This window comes from Aotus nancymaae, unplaced genomic scaffold (assembly GCF_030222135.1).
Source record: "Aotus nancymaae isolate 86718 unplaced genomic scaffold, 86718_ANA_hifiasm-v0.15.2.pri h1tg000069l, whole genome shotgun sequence".
Classification (NCBI taxonomy): Eukaryota; Metazoa; Chordata; class Mammalia; order Primates; family Aotidae; genus Aotus; species Aotus nancymaae.
The window spans coordinates 1-18581 of record NW_026988484.1 but is presented as its reverse complement, the minus strand read 5'-3'; the positions used below and the strand labels follow the sequence as shown (position 1 = coordinate 18581).

General features: G+C 46.5%; 2 protein-coding genes across 2 annotated transcripts in view; one reads left to right on the top strand and one right to left on the bottom strand.

The window, feature by feature from the left end:
• NLRP13 (NLR family pyrin domain containing 13) overlaps positions 1-2209 on the top strand; it is a 30470-nt gene extending 28261 nt beyond the window's left edge. Inside the window, exon 13 of the mRNA XM_064367329.1 lies at positions 2094-2209. Within this exon, the coding sequence (XP_064223399.1) occupies positions 2094-2122 (29 nt within the window). The 3' untranslated portion in view covers positions 2123-2209. The remainder of the gene's footprint in view (positions 1-2093) is intronic.
• Positions 2210-9991: 7782 nt separating this feature from the next.
• LOC135270923 (NACHT, LRR and PYD domains-containing protein 4-like) lies at positions 9992-18309 on the bottom strand. The gene is made up of 6 exons (XM_064367335.1): positions 18224-18309; positions 17770-17937; positions 17043-17213; positions 13673-13843; positions 12066-12236; positions 9992-10085 (listed from the first exon to the last, which is right to left on the bottom strand). The coding sequence occupies exons 1-6, from the start codon at positions 18307-18309 to the stop codon at positions 9992-9994; spliced, it is 861 nt and encodes a 286-aa protein (XP_064223405.1).
• Positions 18310-18581: the final 272 nt, after the last annotated feature.

Sequence of the window (18581 nt, the reverse complement as noted above, 5' to 3'; positions counted from 1 at the left end):
TCCATCTCTACTAATAATACAAAATTAGCCGGGTGTGGTGGCACATGCCTAAAATCCCAGGTATTCAGTAGACTGAGGCAGGAGTATCGCTTGAACCCGGGAGGCATAAATTGTGGCGAACCAAAATCGCGCCATTGCACTCCAGCCTGGGCAACGAGAGTGAAACTCTATCTCAAAAAAAGAAAGGGGGTGGGGGCTCTGGGACGGCGACTGTTACAGTTGAAGCTTCTCTGCAGTCAGTCGTGCATGTGTGCAGAAGGGACCTTCTGCCTGGGTGCCCAGACCCTCGCTTACTCTTGAAGAGAACACCCAGCTTTTATTTTCCAAAAACTGCCAGACACAGGTTGCAAGGAAGTGCTTAGATTTATTCAGCGTCAGTGGCCTGAGTGAGCCTGGCCTGCCCGCGAGGTCTCCTGTGTCATCTTCACCGGGGTTTCCTCAACCTCTGCTTTTGTGGGTGTGCCTTTTCTCTATGAAAAGGGGCTCCTGTGCCATCAAGTTTTCTCCCGACATCTGTGGGTAAGGCTAGGGAGGTGGGAGGGCCCACTCAACGGGTAAGCAAAAGTTTCCCTTCATTTATTAGTCTTTTGAGATGAAGTCTTGCTCTGTCACCAGCCTTGAGTGCAATGGTATGATCTCGGCTCCTGGCAACCTGCGCCTCCCGGGTTCAAGCAGTTCTCCTGCCTCAGCCTGTTGAGAAGCTGGGATTACAGGTGCCCGCCACCACACCCGGCTAATTTTTTGTGTTTTTAGGAGAGACAGGGTTTCACCATGTTGGCCGGGCTGGTCTCAGTCTCCCGCCTTTGTGATATACCTGCCTCAGCCTCCCCAGTTGCCGGGATTACAGGCGTCAGCCAGCGCGCCCGGCCGCATTTGTCAGTCTTCCTACGCGGCACCTAAACCTTTATTTGCTTTCTCACTGCATCACTTTGCTCTGCACCACGCCTGTACGTTCACTTCCGACACTTCCCTGCTTCCGTCCAGTCCGCTGGTGATGAGCACCGAGGTTCGGTCCATGTCACTGTGATAGTGAATAGTGCTGTGATGAACTCACACGCATGTGGTCCATATACACCACGGAATGCTACACAGCCACAAAAAGGAATGAAATCAGGTCCCTTGCAGCAACGTGGATGCAGCTGGGGCCATTAGCCTAAGTGAATTAATGCAGGAACAGAAAACCACATATCATATGTTGTCACAAGTTGGAGCTAAATAATGAGTACATGTGGACTTAAAGATAGTAACAATAGGCCAGGCATGATGGCTCATGCCTGTAATCCCAGCACTTTGGGAGGCCGAGGTCGGCAGATCAGCTCAGGTCAGGAGTTCGAGACCAGCCTGGCTGACATGGTGACTCCCTGTCTGTACTAAAAACAGAAAAGTGAGCCAGGCATGGTGGTGGGCAACTATAATCCCCAATACTCAGGTGGCTGAGGCAGGAAAATTGCTTGAACCCGGGAGGCGGAGGTTGCAGTGAGCCGAGATCACACCATTGCACTTCGGCCTGGGTGACAAAGACAGACTCCGTCTTAATATAAAAAAAAAAAAAAAAAAGGGTTGGGCACGGTGGCTCATGTCTGTAATCCCAACACTTTGGGAGGCTGAGGTGGGCAGATCACCTGAGGTCAGGAGTTCAAGACCAGCCCGACCAACAAGGAGAAATCTCGTCTTTACTAAAAATACAAAAAAGTTAGCTGGGCATGGTGATGGTCACCTGTAATTCCAGCTACACGGGAGGCTGAGGCAGAAGAATCACTTGAACCCAGGAGGTGGAGGCTGCAGTGAGCCGAGATCGCACCATTGCACTCCAGCCTGGGCAACAGAGCGAGACTCGGTCTCAAAAAAAAAAAAAAATGTTGACAGTAGCCACTGGCGACTCCTGGAGCGGGGAGGGTGGGAAGGCTGCGAGGGTTGAACTACCTCTCAGGTACTGTGCTCAGTCCCCGCGTGACGGGATCATTCACACACCAAACTTGAGGCCGCTCAACAGACCCCCGTAACAAACCTGCACATCTTCCCCTGAACCTTAAAAATTCGTTACTTCTGAGTTTTCTCACTGCTTCTAAACTTCAGTACTTGTTTTGCTGCAGGCTTCAAAAAGACTTGCACAGAGTCGTGAGAGAGGAGATCCGGATGCCACAGAAGGAGCACTGTCTGAAGGTCAAGTGTACTTGGGATTTTAATGACCTTCAAGACAAGTGGTGGTGGTGATGCCACGGACCTTGGAGTAAAGCCACCAGGACCTCCTGGCCTGTGTGTCGTTCCAGTATCACCATCATGGGGACAAATGAGCTGTTCCCTGCAGGAGGCTTCAGTACGGTCGTTGGAAGCAGCCCATTTCACGCCCAGGTCTGGAATTTGTCTAATAACTGTCTTGTCCCAAGATCGTAAGTTGGCTGTGCCTTGTCTTATTTATGTCCTCCTCAGTATGTTTCTAATTCTTCGAGGTGTGGAGAGAATTGAATAAAGCAAAGGATATAAGAATAGCTCCGGAAAAGCCAAAAGCCTCATTCCTCATGGATTGAGAACTGGGATGAAAGTGTAATTCCATAATTACTATACTGTGAGTAAGCCACGCAGACACCCAGAACTTCTCCTAAGATGCCCGTATCTTATATTGATGCCTGTAAGAAGTATTAGATTCTGTACTGACTTTTTTTTTTTTTGAGATGGAGTGTCACTGTGTCACACAGGCTGGAGGGGTATGGTGGCACCATCTCGGCTCACTGCCACCTCCACTTCCCGAGTTCAAGTGATTCTCCTGCGTCGGCCTCCCAAGTAGCTGGGATTACAGGCATGCAGCAACACACCTGGCTAATTTTGGTATTTTTAGTAGACATGGGGTTTCACTGTTTGCCCAGGCTGGTCTTGAACTCCTGGCCTCAATGGATCCACCTGCCTCAGGACATGCTGACTCATGCTTTTGTCATGGATGATAAAATTGTTTCTGGGCCAGGAGTCTCATATCCTCTGCTAGCTTCCATGAAATAGGAATAGACTAGCTTTTTGGCTCGTAAGTAGAATAAAATCCGAAACCCTTCTCAGTTCCTGGAGACAGCTACCTTTTCACTACACTTCACTTCTTCTAGAGTTTATCTATTTAGCTGACACCCTTCGAATCTGTCAGCATTCTCCATGCTCTGCATGCCCCTCACTTTGTTGTATGCGCTCGACAAAACCACAAACCTTTTTCACTCCAGTGTTCTACCTGCTTCACACTTGTATCCACAGAGCTGAACATGCTGAAGACAGATGTTAAACTCTGCTTATGTCTAAGAGATTCCTCAGCATGAGTCACAGCGCTGCACGTGACACGGCAGCGTCCTGGTTTAAGGCGTTCTTCCACTCAACTTGCATCTGCCTCGTCGGTCTCCATTTTCACTCAGTTGATTTTAGATATTTCTTTAAGAAAGAAGAATTGGCACTTTGGGAGACTGAGGTGGGTGGATCATGAGATCAGGAGATCGAGACCATCCTGGCCAACATGGTGTGAAATCCTGTCTCTACTAAAAACACACACACAAAAATTAGTAGGACATAGTGGTGCATGCCTGTAGTCCCAGCTACACGGGAGGCTGAGGCAGGAGAATTGCCTGAACCCAGGAGGCGAAGACTGCAGTGAGCTGAGATCTCACCACTGCACTACAGCCTGGGTGAGAGCGTGACATTCCATCTTCAAAAAAAAAGAAAGCCGGGCACGGTGGCTCACGCCTGTAATCCCAGCACTTTGGGAGGCCGAGGCGGGTGGATCACGAGGTCAAGAGATCGAGACCATCCTGGTCAAAGTGGTGAAACCCCGTCTCTACTAAAAATACAAAAAAAAAAAATTAGCTGGGCATGGTGGCGCGTGCCTGTAATCCCAGCTACTCAGGAGGCTGAGGCAGGAGAATTGCCCGAACCCAGGAGGCAGAGGTTGCGGTGAGCCGAGATCGCGCCATTGCACTCCAGCCTGGGTAACAAGAGTGAAACTCCGTCTCAAAAAAACAAAAAAGCATCGGAATCTTCCACAAGTGCCCACTGCCACATCCGCCGGCGTCTATATCCCAGTAAGCCAAAAATCAAGGCTCTGAGGCAGAGAAAGTGTCAACCTGAGTTAACTTCAGGCTAAGAGAGCCAAATCCTCTAATACACAAAGGCCTGGATGCTGTGGATTGGGGACCGAAGACTACTGATCAAGGAGACTAGAAATTTTTCTCTGGAAGGTGAAAGTCTGCCTTCTATGTTCTGCAGATGTGCAGGACATGGACGGAACCAGAATGGGACCCTGTTTACAGAGATCATAACATTCAGGTTAACACAAAACCATCATAAGGACCACCTCTGAACATTTTCTAATACTTTAAGTTCTGGGACACGTGCAGAACGTGCAGGTTTGTTACATACGTATGCATGTGCCATGGTGGTTTGCTCTCATCAACCAGTCATCTACATTAGGTATTTTTCCTAATGCTATCCCTCTTCCAGCCCCCCGACCGCCCCCGCCACAGACCCCGGTGTGTGATGTTCCCCTCCCTGTGTCCATGTGTTCTCATTGTCCAACTCCCACTTATGAGAACATGCGGTGTTTGGTTTTCTGTACTTGTGTTAGTTTGCTGAGAATGATGGTTTCCAGCCTCAACCATGTCCCTGCAGGAAAACATTAACTCTTCCTTTTTTATGGATGCATAGTATTCCACGGTGTATGATCAAGGTTTTCTTAATCATTTTGGTTGAGTGTTAGATGCCAAAGATGTGGTCTTCCGTCCTTCCTCCATGAACTAACCACCACTCCGTCCTGTCCATTTGCATGGAATTATGATGCTCTCCCTCTAGCCATAGACTGTCTTTAGACCCCAGGATCATTCCTTATTTTGTTACTTTTGGGCCAGTCACTTCCTTTCTCTGGACCTAATTACCTCATCTTCAAAATGAGGGCAGAAAAAATTTATAATAAAATTAGACCCAATTTTCACTTTCACTTCTGCCTTGGTTAGCTCTGTGGCTGTGTAACCTGTCTAAAATGTTCTTTACTCACCCGAAAATATGAAAGAAGCTGTATCCTGCACAGGATATGTGAAGTCAATGTCATGGATGGAAATTTCTAGAAAGAATAAGATATGAAGTTATAATTTTCTCTCTCCAGCCCAACACCAAGAGTCTTTCTTGCACTATTATTCAACAACCAGATTCTATCAAAAGCAGGCTTATGGAATAGCTGGAGATCCATTTAGCATTTTGTAGCTTAAAACACCTTTGTAGAGGGTCTAAATCCTTACTAAAGCCCTGTAATAGCCTTACTTCACTGATTTAAAAGCAAAGATATTGAAAGAGTGCTTTACAACAGATTAGAGATAGTAAGTCAAATAATTGCCCTGTAAATCCAACTTTTCTCTTTTAATATCTGACCCACTTGACAACACCCGATGGGATCTTTCAATAAATTGAATGCTATAATCCTTCTGTCTATCCACGTTCTCACTATTAGACATAGCAAAACCCAGAGTCCTTGAAGTACTTTATTCTCTTCCTTTTTCTGTATTTTTGTTGCCCTCTGTAGATGAAGTCTGGGATACAAAGACGTATGTGAACTGATTTTAAAAATACTGTCGGCTGGGAGGGTGGCTCATGCCTGTAATCCCAGCACTGTGGGAGGCTGAGGCAGGTGGATCACCTGAGGTCGGGAGTTCGAGACCAGCCTGACCAACATGGAGAAACCCCATCTCTACTAAAAATACAAAATTAGCTGGGTGCAGTGGTGCACCTGTAATCCCAGCTACTCTGGAGGCTGAGGCAGGAGAATCACTTGAACCCAGGAGGCAGGATTTGCAGTGAGCCAAGATCATGCCATTGCATTCTAGCCTGGGCAACAAGAGCAAAACTCCATCTCAAAAAAAAATTGTGAAGGCAATAAAGATTAAAAATAAAAAGAACACAGGTTAACTGCCTTAGTCTTCATCTCATCGATTCATATTCTGTTACCAGCTATTAAAATTGGCTTTTTAAAATTTTTATTTTCCTCAGTCACCCAGGCTGGAATGCAGTGGCACCGTCTTGGCTCACTGCAGCCTGCGCCTCCCAGACTCGAGGGGTCCTCCCACTTTGACCTCCTGAGTAGCTGGGACTACAGGTGTATGCCACCATGAAATCTGTTTTAGTAGAGATAGGATTTTGCCATGTTGCCCAGATTGGTCTCAAACTCCTGAGCTCAACCATTCCTCCAGCCTTGGCCACCCAAAGTGCTGAGATTACAGGCATAAGCCACTGCAAACCAGCCAACGATGTTACTTCTAAGAATCTGACAAGGTAAAGACTACCCCACGACTTCTCCATTGTTTCTTTAAAAGTAACAGGTATGTCCAGGTGTGGTGGCTCATGCCCTGTAATCCCAGCACTTTGGGAGGCCGAGACTGGCAGATCACATGGTCAAGAGATCGAGACCATCTGGCCAACACGGTGAAACCCCATCTCTACTAAAAATACAAAAATTAGCTGGGTGTGGTGGCACATGCCTGTGATCCCAGCTACTTGGGAGGCTGAGGCATGAGAATCACTTGAACCTGGGAGGCAGAGGTTGCAGTGACCCAAAATCGCATCACTGCACTCCAGCCTGGTGACAGTGAGACTGTCTTAAAAATAAAAAACACAGGGATATCCTCTGTTTAGTGCTTGATCCACAAATTCTCAATTACAAAATTTCAATTTAATAATCAATACTCAAGTCAATCACATTTAGTCTACTCCCTAAATGCTTGCATTTGGGGATTTTTTATTCTCCAATTCCTAAGTTTGTCCTAGAATTCAATTACATCAAAGTATCTTAAAGCAACATTTTTTTAGAGTAGTCAGATTATTCCAAAGCCACTCTACAGTCATGCCAATGTTACTTTGGAGGACTGGGGAAGTCTGTAACAGGTCCTGCCTGTCTGGAAGGTTTGATTGGTGACTCAGGAAAAGAGAGAGACGGGATTCCAGTGTATCTTGACTGCTGAACTTTTTTTCTAGGCTCACTCCAAATTATCAAGCCCGTGAACCGACACAGACTAATTAGCTTGTGACCGACTGTCTAACTTCAAGCCTGTGATTATGAGGAAGGTCACGGGATTGCCCATGTCTCCAGCTTCACTCATTCACTCACCTTCCCTCCCACTCCTCCTCTTACCCACCCTGCTGTCTCTTTTGACACACAACTTCCTCACTTACCCAGCACCTTGCAATCTTAAAAGCGTGGCTAGATGTGCCCAGGAGTAGTGTGTGGCTGGGGCAAGTCCAGGCTGGCACGTATCTCGGGGCATAAGACAGAGGTGGTAGCGTACTGGAACAGCTCAGGAGATCCTTAGACTGAAGAAGAGAGACAGATGGAATTCCAGGAATAATGGAGGAGTTTTGATGGAGAAAAGGATGCCCAGAGTGAAACCAGCAGGAGTGGCAGCTTCTTAGCCTGGCAGCCATTACTTGTACCTTCTAAACCAATTTTCTCATTACAAGAAGGGTCTTATAGCATCAACCTCAGATTTTGCAAGAATTAAAATAACACAAAATAGCCCGCTTGTGGTAAGCACCTGTCAATGTGTTAATTAGGTGAATAATCAATCTCCTTCAGTCCTGTCATTAAAATTCTTTACTTGTATCTTAGACTTTATAGCTCAATACCTCTTTTATGACTTAAATGTTTTTCAGACGATGTCTTGCTCTGTCACCCAGGCTAGAGTGTAGTGTGATCGCGGCTCACTGCAGCCTCACCCTCCCGGGCTCAAGTGATCCTCCTTCCCCAGTCTCCTGAGTAGCTGGGACCACAGGCATGACTCACCAGGCCTGGATCATTTTTTAAAAACAATTGTAGAGGTAGGGTCTCGGTATGTTTCCCAAGCTTGTTTGTAACTCCTGGGCTCATGTGATCCTCCTAACTTGGCCTTTAAAGTGCTGGGATTACAGGCGTGAGCCACTGTGCCCGGCCAGCTCAGTATCTATCAGCTTTTCCCTCTCCATCTTTTCCACTGACCTCTACTTTCAGTGTGTGTGGGGGGGACTGTTAGGAGAAAAATGTTAATGTTCCTCTGGGGATGGAAACGGACAGCTCGTGAACATAAGGAAGGTAGCTAGCAAAGTCCACTCTTTGGTTCTTCGAGCCACTTTTGTGTTTTATCACCTCCATCTCACCCCGATGGGAAGTCCTTCATCATCACCATTTCACAGGTGACTAAATGACTTTCCAAATTTCCTTTTTCTTTCCCTCGTTATCTTTCTTTCCCCACTTTTTTATTGTGCTAGAACATGCGTAATTTGCCATTTTAACCCGTTTGAAGCGTACAGCCCTGCGGTATTAAGCACACTCACAGCGCTGTACGACCGTCAGCACCATCCCTCCCCAGAACCTTGCCATCCTGCCAAGCAAACTCTGTCCTTGTTAAATAACTCCCCATTTTCTCCTCCGTCCCCTGGCCTCCGGTAACCACCATTTGACTTTTTGCCTCTGTGAATCTGACTACGGCAAGTACCTCATAGAAGCAGAATGCATGGTGTTTGTTCTTCTGTGACTGGCTCGTGCCATTTACCGTAACGTCCTCAAGGCTCTTCCATGTTCTGTCGTGTATCAGAACTTCCTTCCTTCTGAAGACTCATTTTATGTCTATGCCACATTTTGTTTATCCATTTATCCATCGACAGACCTTCAGATTGCTGATTTTCTCAGTCTTCACTCGTAAATCGTGGCACAGAAGTTCAGAAGCGAAATACCCACATCCCTAGAATTTCCTTCCGGCTCCCACTCCCAAGAGCTCTTTATTCAAAGGGAGGGGAGACCCAATAAGCAAAGACGAGCCAGAGTGGGGTCTGGGGAGGAATACGAGAGGCCAAGACTGCAGGGAGAGGTAATATTAGCTATGCCAAGGAAATGATCCATACAGTCACATGAACCCCAAAATATGTACAACTATTACATACCCATAAAAAAAGGTACTTTCATCAGGCGAGAACAGAGCAACAGCCCAAGTTGGAATCCCAGGAGGACCGACAGAAGGGTGCCCAGCTCAGACCAGCCTTTCTGGTGCTCTCAGCATGGCCAGCGTCTTTCCAGGTCAACATGGCAGAGGAGTGGGGGGCACGCTGTCTTCCACCTATACTCTGTTCCAGTCATTCACCAGTAGCAAACACTGTTTCAAGATTTTCCAGACAGTATGGAGATGTCCCAGAGAACTAAACATAGAGCTACCGTTTTGCCCAGCAATCTCACTACTGAGTTCCACCCAAAGCGAGAGAAATCACATTAAAAAGATACCTGCATCCATGTATTTAACTGAAACACTATTCACAATAGCAAAGTCATGGAATCAGCATGGAATTCCAAAGTCATGGAAGCAGCAGATGACTGGATAAAGAAAACATGATTTATATACAATGGAATCCTTTTCAGCCATAAAAAAAAATCATGTCCTTTGCTGCAACATGGATGGAGCTGGAAGCCACGATCTTAAGTGAGGTAACTCAGAACCAAAGTCAAATAAGACATGTTCTCACTTCTGTGTTGGAGCTAAACACGTAAAGAGTGTGGAACGGTAGACACTGGAGGCTCAGGAGGGTCGAGGGAGGTGCAGGGTGGGAAATTACCTAACGGGTACGATGTACACTATCTGGGTGATGGGTATGCTAAAAGCCCAGCTTTTACTACACAATATATTCATGTAACAAAACTGCATTTGGACCTTAAATTTATACAAATAAGGCAAAAAGGTTTTCCAATGTGTGGAAATACAACACTTTATTGAGGGGTTAAGATGAAATTTAACCATGAAGGTCTTCCAGTGGCTCGTCCAAGGCCACAGAGCAAATAAAAACCACAAACATCATATAAAACGTGAATGGGGTGCCAGAAAACTCACAACTCAGAGTGCCAATGATTTGTAGCTCCTGCGTGCAGAGTGTTATAAGGGTCCCAATCCCTGTCCTCGGCGGGTGTTCGAGTCAGAGCCAGGCTCCTCGCCATCAGATTTCTGCCCATGTGGTTGTGTCTGCTTCAGAGGTGGTCTACGATTGTCAATTTGGGATTTCTCTCTTCCTCAGCCATCAGAAGTGCCTGGGTTTCCTCACCAAAATCAGCTTTTTTCAGCCTGGTAAAATATTTTTAAAGGTTCTGTTTTTATTTCACATTCTTTCTCCCTTTCTGGAGCTCATCTTTCTCCGTAACTCATCCCAGGACAAGCCTAGGAAACCCTGATGTTACCTCCGAGAGGAAAGGCGTACACACCAAATGCAGTGGTATGCTGATAAATGTTACCCCAGATCTCCAGGAAAAAAGTCCTAATTTATAGCTCTGCCATTTTCTGTGGTGTAAATTCTCCAAGTCAGTCACGGCCAGTTTCGAGCTGCCCACTTGCTGTCACTAAACAGTTACAGAGCGATGTACACACACAACTGGCTCTCCCCAGCTTGTAGGAGCTGGCTCCAACATGCTACTGGACGGAACGAATGTCCAGAATTGGTAATAGAAGGCGTGAACTACACAAACATTTCTGTTTGCAACAAGAAGTCAAGGGAAGCTAGGGAGAAAGCCTGAAGCTATTTTTATTTTTTCAAAGATAAAATATTAGCAGTTTCCATCATTCGAGCACCTGGGTCCCGGCCCTCTGCTAAGGCTTTTACACACACATCTCATTTAATTTTCACAACAGCTTTAGGAGGTAGCATGACTGTCCCGACTTGTGATGAAGACAATGAGAATAAGCGATGTTAAGGTCACAAAACCAGAAAGTGGCATCCTGGATACAAATTCCAGCCATTTGTTTCTGGAGCCCCCCATACGTGGTATCATTGCTTTGAATCAGACGGAAGGATTAAGTACCACCATGTCTTGGTCCTTCCTTCTGTGGGTAATGTCTACTCTCCATCTGGCATCTGTTTATGTGCCACTGTCCCCCACTGTTGTGGTAAGCTACGTTCTTTAGTGCAGTTGTGTATCTTAACACACATCTTTGTGAGACTATCCATGGCTGAGACTGTAGTCAAAGATGAAAACTCATTTACTTCTGTCATATTTATCACATTATCTGGTGTACATTTTCATAATTACCATGCCAAATAATCACCCCTATTTTGTAGACAGGAGGCTGATCATCAAAGAGGACAAATGCCTTGCTCAGGGTTAGGGCCAAGCACGGCAAGGCCAGAGGACAGAGAGTCCACCATGACTCGGAACAGGCAATTCGAGCCCTTCCCCTTAACCACGCATCCGCTTTGGGAGTCTACGTTCCGACTCTTTAGCAAACATTCAAATGAGAAAGGAATGATGCTGGCTCTCCGCCTTTCCAGGTGGAGATTTGTAAGGACAGACTTCAAGAAAACAAACCTGCATCTTCACAAAAGGGGAAAATCAGTGAATGTTGTTCAGTGTTCGAGTCGTAACAGTTTTAACCCATCATGTCATCTTTCTCTTTTCTGGAAATGAACAGCCTAATAACTGCCCATGAGTGCCTTGATCTCCTCATATTGGTTTGAAAACAGTAGGGGAAAATGAATGAGAAAAATAAGTGTTAAGGATTTTATAGTTATCTAGTAAAATAATGTTTGTGGGTTTCTCAGGCAGAGAAACTGGGGCGGGGCTGCCAGACATGTGCACTCTGTGCTTACAGCGCACCTGGTCATAACGGTTTTTCACGCCCTATGTAGATCAGACACCACCTCCCCACCGGCTCCTCTGTAAAACTCCCTGCATTTCACTGTGGATCCAGCAATCCATTTTTCCAAGACCCCTCTCTGCAGCACAGAGCTATTCTCTTTCTTTTGCCTATTAAACTTCTGCTCTTAACCTCCTCTGTGTGTGCGCATCCTTGATTTCCATGGCTGTGGGTGTTACCCCAGACGAGGAGGCTGCTTCACAAGCACTTCCATTTGTTGGGCACTCACCATTCACCACTTACTGTTAAGTAAGAGTTTTATACTCACCTGCTTGGTTCTTACTCATGCAACAACCAGGAGTTGATGACAAGGAACATCATTTGCAGTTTAAATGCAATGTGATTACACTGCAGGTCCCCGCCAATGCCTTCTTAGCCCCGAGCACTCCCCCACAGAGAACAACAGACCCCACTCACCCGAGCACCCTCAGGGCACACTCTGGGTGTCTCAGGGCCTCACAGAGCACAACCACCCCTCCGTGGTCCAAGGCGTTCAAGGTCAGGTTTAGCTGCTGCAGGGTCTTACTGCCGGTGAGAACAGACGCGAGATCCTTACAGCAGGCGCTTGTTAACGCACAGTCTTCCAACCTGCAATAAAAAGACACACGGTGAGAAGCGGCCCCAGCCTCAGGGTGGAGGCAGGACGGGATGTGAGCTAAGATGTCTGGCTGAGGCACGCCCCATTGCCTCAAGTGCAGTCTCTCACAGTCCACCGTGTGTGACATCGGATCACGCCTCTGTGGTAGGTGGTAAAAGTGTCCATTCTTCTCTGTATCCCTGCCCACAGCGATGTGACTTTGCAGCTCATTCCACTACCAGAGTCTATTTCCACTGAATCTGAGTTGGCTTCACACCTTGCTTTGGATCATCTAATACAATGGAAGCAAGGTTAGGAGGGTTCTGAGCCACCATGTTGGACGCTTTTTTATTCTTTGGAGGTGGGGTCTCTCTCTGTCATCCCCGCTGGAGTGCAGTGGCATGATCATGGCTCACTGCAATCTTAACCTCCTGGGCTCTAGCAGTTCCTGCCTCAGCCTCCTGAGTAGCTGGGGCTACACGCACACACCACGCCCGGCTGATTTTTGTGGAGATGGGGTTTCACCATGTGGCCCAGGCTGGTCTTGAACTCCTAGGCTCAAGCTATTGGACCACCTCAGCCTCCTGTAGTTCTGGGATCCCAGGAATAAGCCATCACACCCAGTGATCCTGGATTCTTTCTGCACTTCATCTCTTGAACTCCTGAGGTGCTACTCTGGGGTCAATTCTGTCCCTGCCAGAATTTCTACATTGAAGTCCTAACGCCAGTACTTCAAAACGTGGTATTTGAGTACACGGTCTTTATAGAGGCAATTAAGCTAAAATGGCAACATTGTGGGGGTGCTAATCGTATGACTAGTATCCTTGTAAGAGGAAATCTGGACAAACACACATAGAGGGAAGAGAACACGAAGACACAGGGAGAAGACAGCCATCGACAAGACAAGAAGGGCCTGAGCAGATTCTCCCTCAGGGCCCTCAGAAGGGACCGACCCTGCTGACACCTTCATCTCAGACTTCCAGCGTCCAGAGCTGCGAAACGATGCATCTGTTATCTAAGCCACGCAGTCCGTGGTACTTTTTAAACCCTGGAAAACTGACACAGATGCCACGTCAATGAGCTCAGGCTAACCCGTCAGGTAAGGACACTCGGCCCACTCACATCTGTCATCCCGAAGGGGACAGCCAGCCCAGCCGGCCAACCTCCACAGCATACGGCGAGGCCAACCCAGCCCGGCCAACGCCTCAGTTAACCGCAGCTTCCTAAGCACACGTGGCCGAGGTCAGTGACGCCCGCCCAGACAAGCCGCGCCACCGGCAATCTAAGTGCCCATTGCCTTAAGCCCTGACGTTTCACGCTGGTTCATTATGCAACCGCGGCTAGCTGCTACGCTGTCCTGTTGGGGTTTTCATCTTTCTCCTTGTTCCCATCAATCCTCCATCTCTGCCACTCATGAAAACATGACCAGGAACTTGGCGATACCCACCCAAGAACCTCTACGCGGCAATCCGGATGCGTCAGAGCCCCACACAGCAGCTTCACGCCCACATCTCCTATTTCATTGCACCCAATTTCCAGATTCTTCAGGTTCTGATTGCTGATGAGAACCGAGGCGAGGTCTTCACAGCCAGCAGCAGTGATAAAACATTTTACCAAACTGCAAGAGAAGAGTCAGGGTACCAGACTTAAAGGCCATGACACCTTGGTCTGATATCAGGAAAAGAAAGGGACCAAAGCACGACAGCCTTTGTCATTCGCGTGGACAGGTACCGTCAGTCCTCCGTATCCACACGTTCAACTAGCTGCAGATGGGAATTACCCATGAATTAAAACAACAACACATAACAATACGACGACAAAAAATAATACAAGTAGAAAATCAACTAAGTATAACAACTTTTGACACGACATTTACATTGTATCAGGTATCACGGTAACCTGGAGATGATTTACAGTATCATGGGAGGATGCATGTAGGTTACATGCAAACACTATGGGCCAGGCGTGGTGGCTCACACCTGTAATGCCAGCACTTTGGGAGGCTGAGGCACGCAGATCACCTAAGGTCAGGAGTTTCAGACCAGCCTGGCCAACATGGTGAAACACCATCTCTACTAAAAAATCAGCCAGGCATGGTGGTGCGCACCTGTAGTCCCAGCTACTCAGAAGGCTGAGGCACGAGAATCACTTGAACTCAGGAGGTGGAGGTTGCAGTGAGTCAAGATCGTGCGACTGCAATCCAGCCTGGATGACAAGGTGAGACTGTCTCAAAAAACAACACAACAAAAACACTACACCATTTTACATAAGGAACTTGAGCATCTGCAGATTTTGGAATCCTCAGGGGGATTCTGTAGCCAACTTCCACAGACATGGAGGGACAACTGGAACTGTCTCAGCATCGGTCCTTGAAGGTCCATCCTCTCTCTGCACTGGTGATACACTATTCCATGATGCAATCTCTGAGCACACGGGGATCAGTCTGTTTCTGAGATCTCCCCTTTTCTACTAATTTGTGTATTCACTTTGATTTACCCCTTCGCACTTTGTTATGGCTGTTGTGTATTATTTCCATAAGACAGTATTATTTTATATACAATCCATGTTTTGTTTACATTTATCCAGAGATCACCACTTTCTTTGCTCCACATGTCTTCCATCTGGAATAATTTACTTCTGTCTAAGGAAACAGTCTTTGGGATTACTTTTAGGAAGGATCTGCTGGTAAGAAACTTTGTGTTTATTTGTTTGCAAATGTGTTTTTATCCTCATTCCTGATAGTTTTTGGGTTGACAATCCACCCTCCCCTCTCCCCGCCATACTGTGCATCTCATTGTACGGCCCTTGGTTTCCACTGTGACTCTCCACCCACGTCTGTCTGTCCTCTTGTAGATATCACCATTTCCCCCAGCTTCCGGCCCCTTGTTAAGTGTTCAGAGATCAACATCTTCATATCTGGTGTTCTGCAGTTTCTCTGCGAGTTATCCTGTTAAGAACTTATTTGGATGCTTAAATCTGAAGTGGAATCTTTCGTCGGTTACAGAAAAATTTTAGCCTTCTTAAAATATTTTACCTTTCTGGGATTCCAGTAAGTGTGTTAGAACTTCTTAATCTATCATCTAAGTCTCATAAACTCTTCCACAGTTTACGTATTTTTCGGTTCTCATGCTGCTTTCTGGGTAATTATAATCTATCTTCTATTTTACTAATTTTTTCTTTTATTATGTCTAATCTACTATTCACCCCATATATTCGGTTATTAATATTATAATTTCTAGATGCTTTATTATTTGCTTATTTAATCTTATGGCTTCCTGTTCCCTAAGATTCAAACTTGTAATTTTTCTGTAAACACAGTAAATATGTTTGCTTTATAGATAATTAAATAAGTTTGGTAGGTGTTCGTGTTTTGACTTGTTGTTGCTCAGTGTGCTTTATTTCCTTGTGCTTTGGGTTATTTTAACTGTGCAGTATTTGCTGACCTTAAAAATCCTTTAAGGAATAAGCCAAGGTCAAGAACCATGTCATCCTATTACGTACCTCCAGAGACTGTCTCTTCTTTCTTTCAGGCGTCTGTTCGGTACTAGTTTAAGGTTATGTTGCGTTTTTTTAAATACATCTTAAGGATTTTTGGAGAGCCTTAAGTGCTATATACTTAGCCTGCTACTTAAGAATATTTCTGTTTAGCTTCTGGATGCTTTAAATTTTTTAAAAATATTGTATCTGACATTTTTGGTATCTTTCGGTTTCAAAGACTAGCCCAGATAGCCTGACCCACCACTGTTAGAGAAAGAATGCATCTGGTGTTTTTGTCACATTATTTAACATCCTCCTCAAGTGAGGAATACAAAATTCTCAAGTCTGATTTCCTAATGGATTAGGTAAAATCACACTGCCAGATTTCACAAGTCTCTGGATTTTTCGGGGAAAGAGCATAATGAAATGTTATCCTAACCGGTCACTCCAAAACACCAGCACCACCGCTGCAGGGGTTACCCAAATATTTCTCTGTTTGGTGACGTGAGATTAAGTCTTTTCACTGTCTCCCTTCCTGCTTAGCTCATGCTGCCTTTGATTCCCTTCTAAAGCATTCTCTATGTTATCCACGTTAATTCTCACAGGTAATTTCTGGATCTCCCACCTTCATGTTTTACCCTTCTACCTGGAACTCTGGCTTTATTTTTGCACTTGATGAAATGTATTCCTAAATCTCCCTCCCACCCTATATCTCCCAGCTTCCCAGTTCTGGTTCTCACAGGCAACCTATAATTCTGTTTCTTCCAGTGACATTTGTGATTAAAAAATAGACACAAATGCGTATAATTCTCCTGTCCTCCCCCCTTTTTTATAAGTATTGCATAAACTGAAGATGTTAGAATTCCAGGTGTTTCAAATGTATTCATCAGGTGCAAAAATAAAGTATTTTTAAGAATTAAAGTATTTTCATGTTAATTCTCACATGTTATTTCTGGATCTCCCACCTTCATGTTTTACCCTTCTATCTGGAATTTTGGCTTTATTTTTGCACCTGATGAAATGTATTCATCAGGTGCAAATGAAATGTTGTGGAATACATACCAAATGTCATCTTTGCCGTAAAATTGGCCCTCAGGTCCCAGACATGATTCTGGCTCTCTCACTCCTCACCTGTATTCCAGTGGAGAACTATTTGCACCATATTAAAGGTAAAGATTTGTTTACATGAACATCCTACAGGAAACTGAGGCAAGTATCTTTTAACCTTCACGTTCCCAGGCACAGACACTGTGGCCCTCCTCAGTTCCAGGTGCCCCTTCCCAGCAATGCAAACCCTTGAAAAGATGGCTTGGTCTTCAAAGAAATGGCAAAGGGCCTACCACAGCGAATCGAGGTGGCAGTCTGGGTGTTTCAAGGCCTTGCAGAGGGTTTTCAGACCTTCATCCTTCAGGACGTTAGCGCCGAGGTCTACGTGGCGCAGGCTGCTGTTACGCAGAAGCATCTCGGAGAAGTATTCCCAGCACTGCTCACTGAGGTGACAGTAAGCCAACCTACGGGGACAAAAGCCAAGAAGAAAAGAAGGAGAGGGAAGAGGGAAGTGTCATCTCGGGGAACTTTGCTTCACCCCACACTGAGGGTGGTATCTCTACAATCTTACAAACTCCCCAACTGAGATGAAGCTCTGGCTTATCTGAAAACATCTCCTCTCATTTTTTTTTTGAGGCAGAGTTTCGCTCTCATCGCCCAGGCTGGAGTGCAGTGGTGTGATCTCAGCTCACTGCAACCTCCGCCTCCCAGGTTCAAGCGATTCTCCTGCCTCAGCCTCCCAAGTAGCTGGGATTACAGGCATGTGCCACCACGCCCGGCTGATTTTTGTATTTTTAGTAGAGACAGGGTTTCACCATGTTGGTCAGGCTGGTCTCGATTTCTTGACCTCGTGATCTGCCCACCTCTGCCTCCCAAAGTGCTGGGATTACAGGCGTGAGCCACTATACCCAGCCGAGTGTGAGCTTTAAACCTCTGCTGTGTGGGCTCCATCAATGAGCACATCGTGGTCAACAAGCCAAAGCCTGAACTGCCACCACGGCCCCCCCAACACCCACTCACATCAGGTATGTCAGGACCGTGTCTGGGCGGCCCAGGGCTTCACACAGATGGCGCACGCCCTCGTCTATGTGGTTGCAGGATACGTTCAGATACTTGAGCTTCCTGTTCTTGGTCAGAGCGAAGGCAAAGACTTCACAATCCATTGGTGAGAGTTCACAACTGACCAGCCTGTAGGAAGGGAACATGTCACGTTCTGCCGGTTTCCGGTTCCCAGACCCGCTCCTCCAGCTGATCCTAGGGGAGTCGGGAAGCCCGACTTGATGGCCTTGAGAAACTCAGTCCTCCCAACTCCGTTCCTGACCCCTCTCCACCCAGTCTCCGGGGTACGGTGACAGCCAACCTGGGACTCACAGTCTCAGTCACAACCATGCTTGGCTCAGCCTCCCCCAGCAACTTACCTCACTGCACTTAGAGAAAACCTCAAAACACACACCACGATCCATGAGGCTCCTACCTGTCCCCAAGTCCCCGTGTCCCAGACACCCTGGTTCTTTTCAGTTGCTTGATGACACCAGGTTTCACTCGTAAGGTATTATTCATGTTCGATCCTCCCCAAACTCACCTCCCCCAGCTCCTTTACCGAACTTGGGGCATTCTGCACGTGTGCACCCCAAGTAGAATGCTCTTTTTCCGGCCTGTGGTTAGACACATCCTTATCGTTTGGGTCTTCGCTCAAGTAATATCTCCTCAAAGAGCATGGAAGAAGCCTTGAACCCGAGTCCAACGGGGCTCCTTTTTCGGTGGCTGGAGATGACTTGGGTGGCCAGTAGTTGTGGTTTTGTGTCAACTCAGCCACTCTCCTTACTTACTCT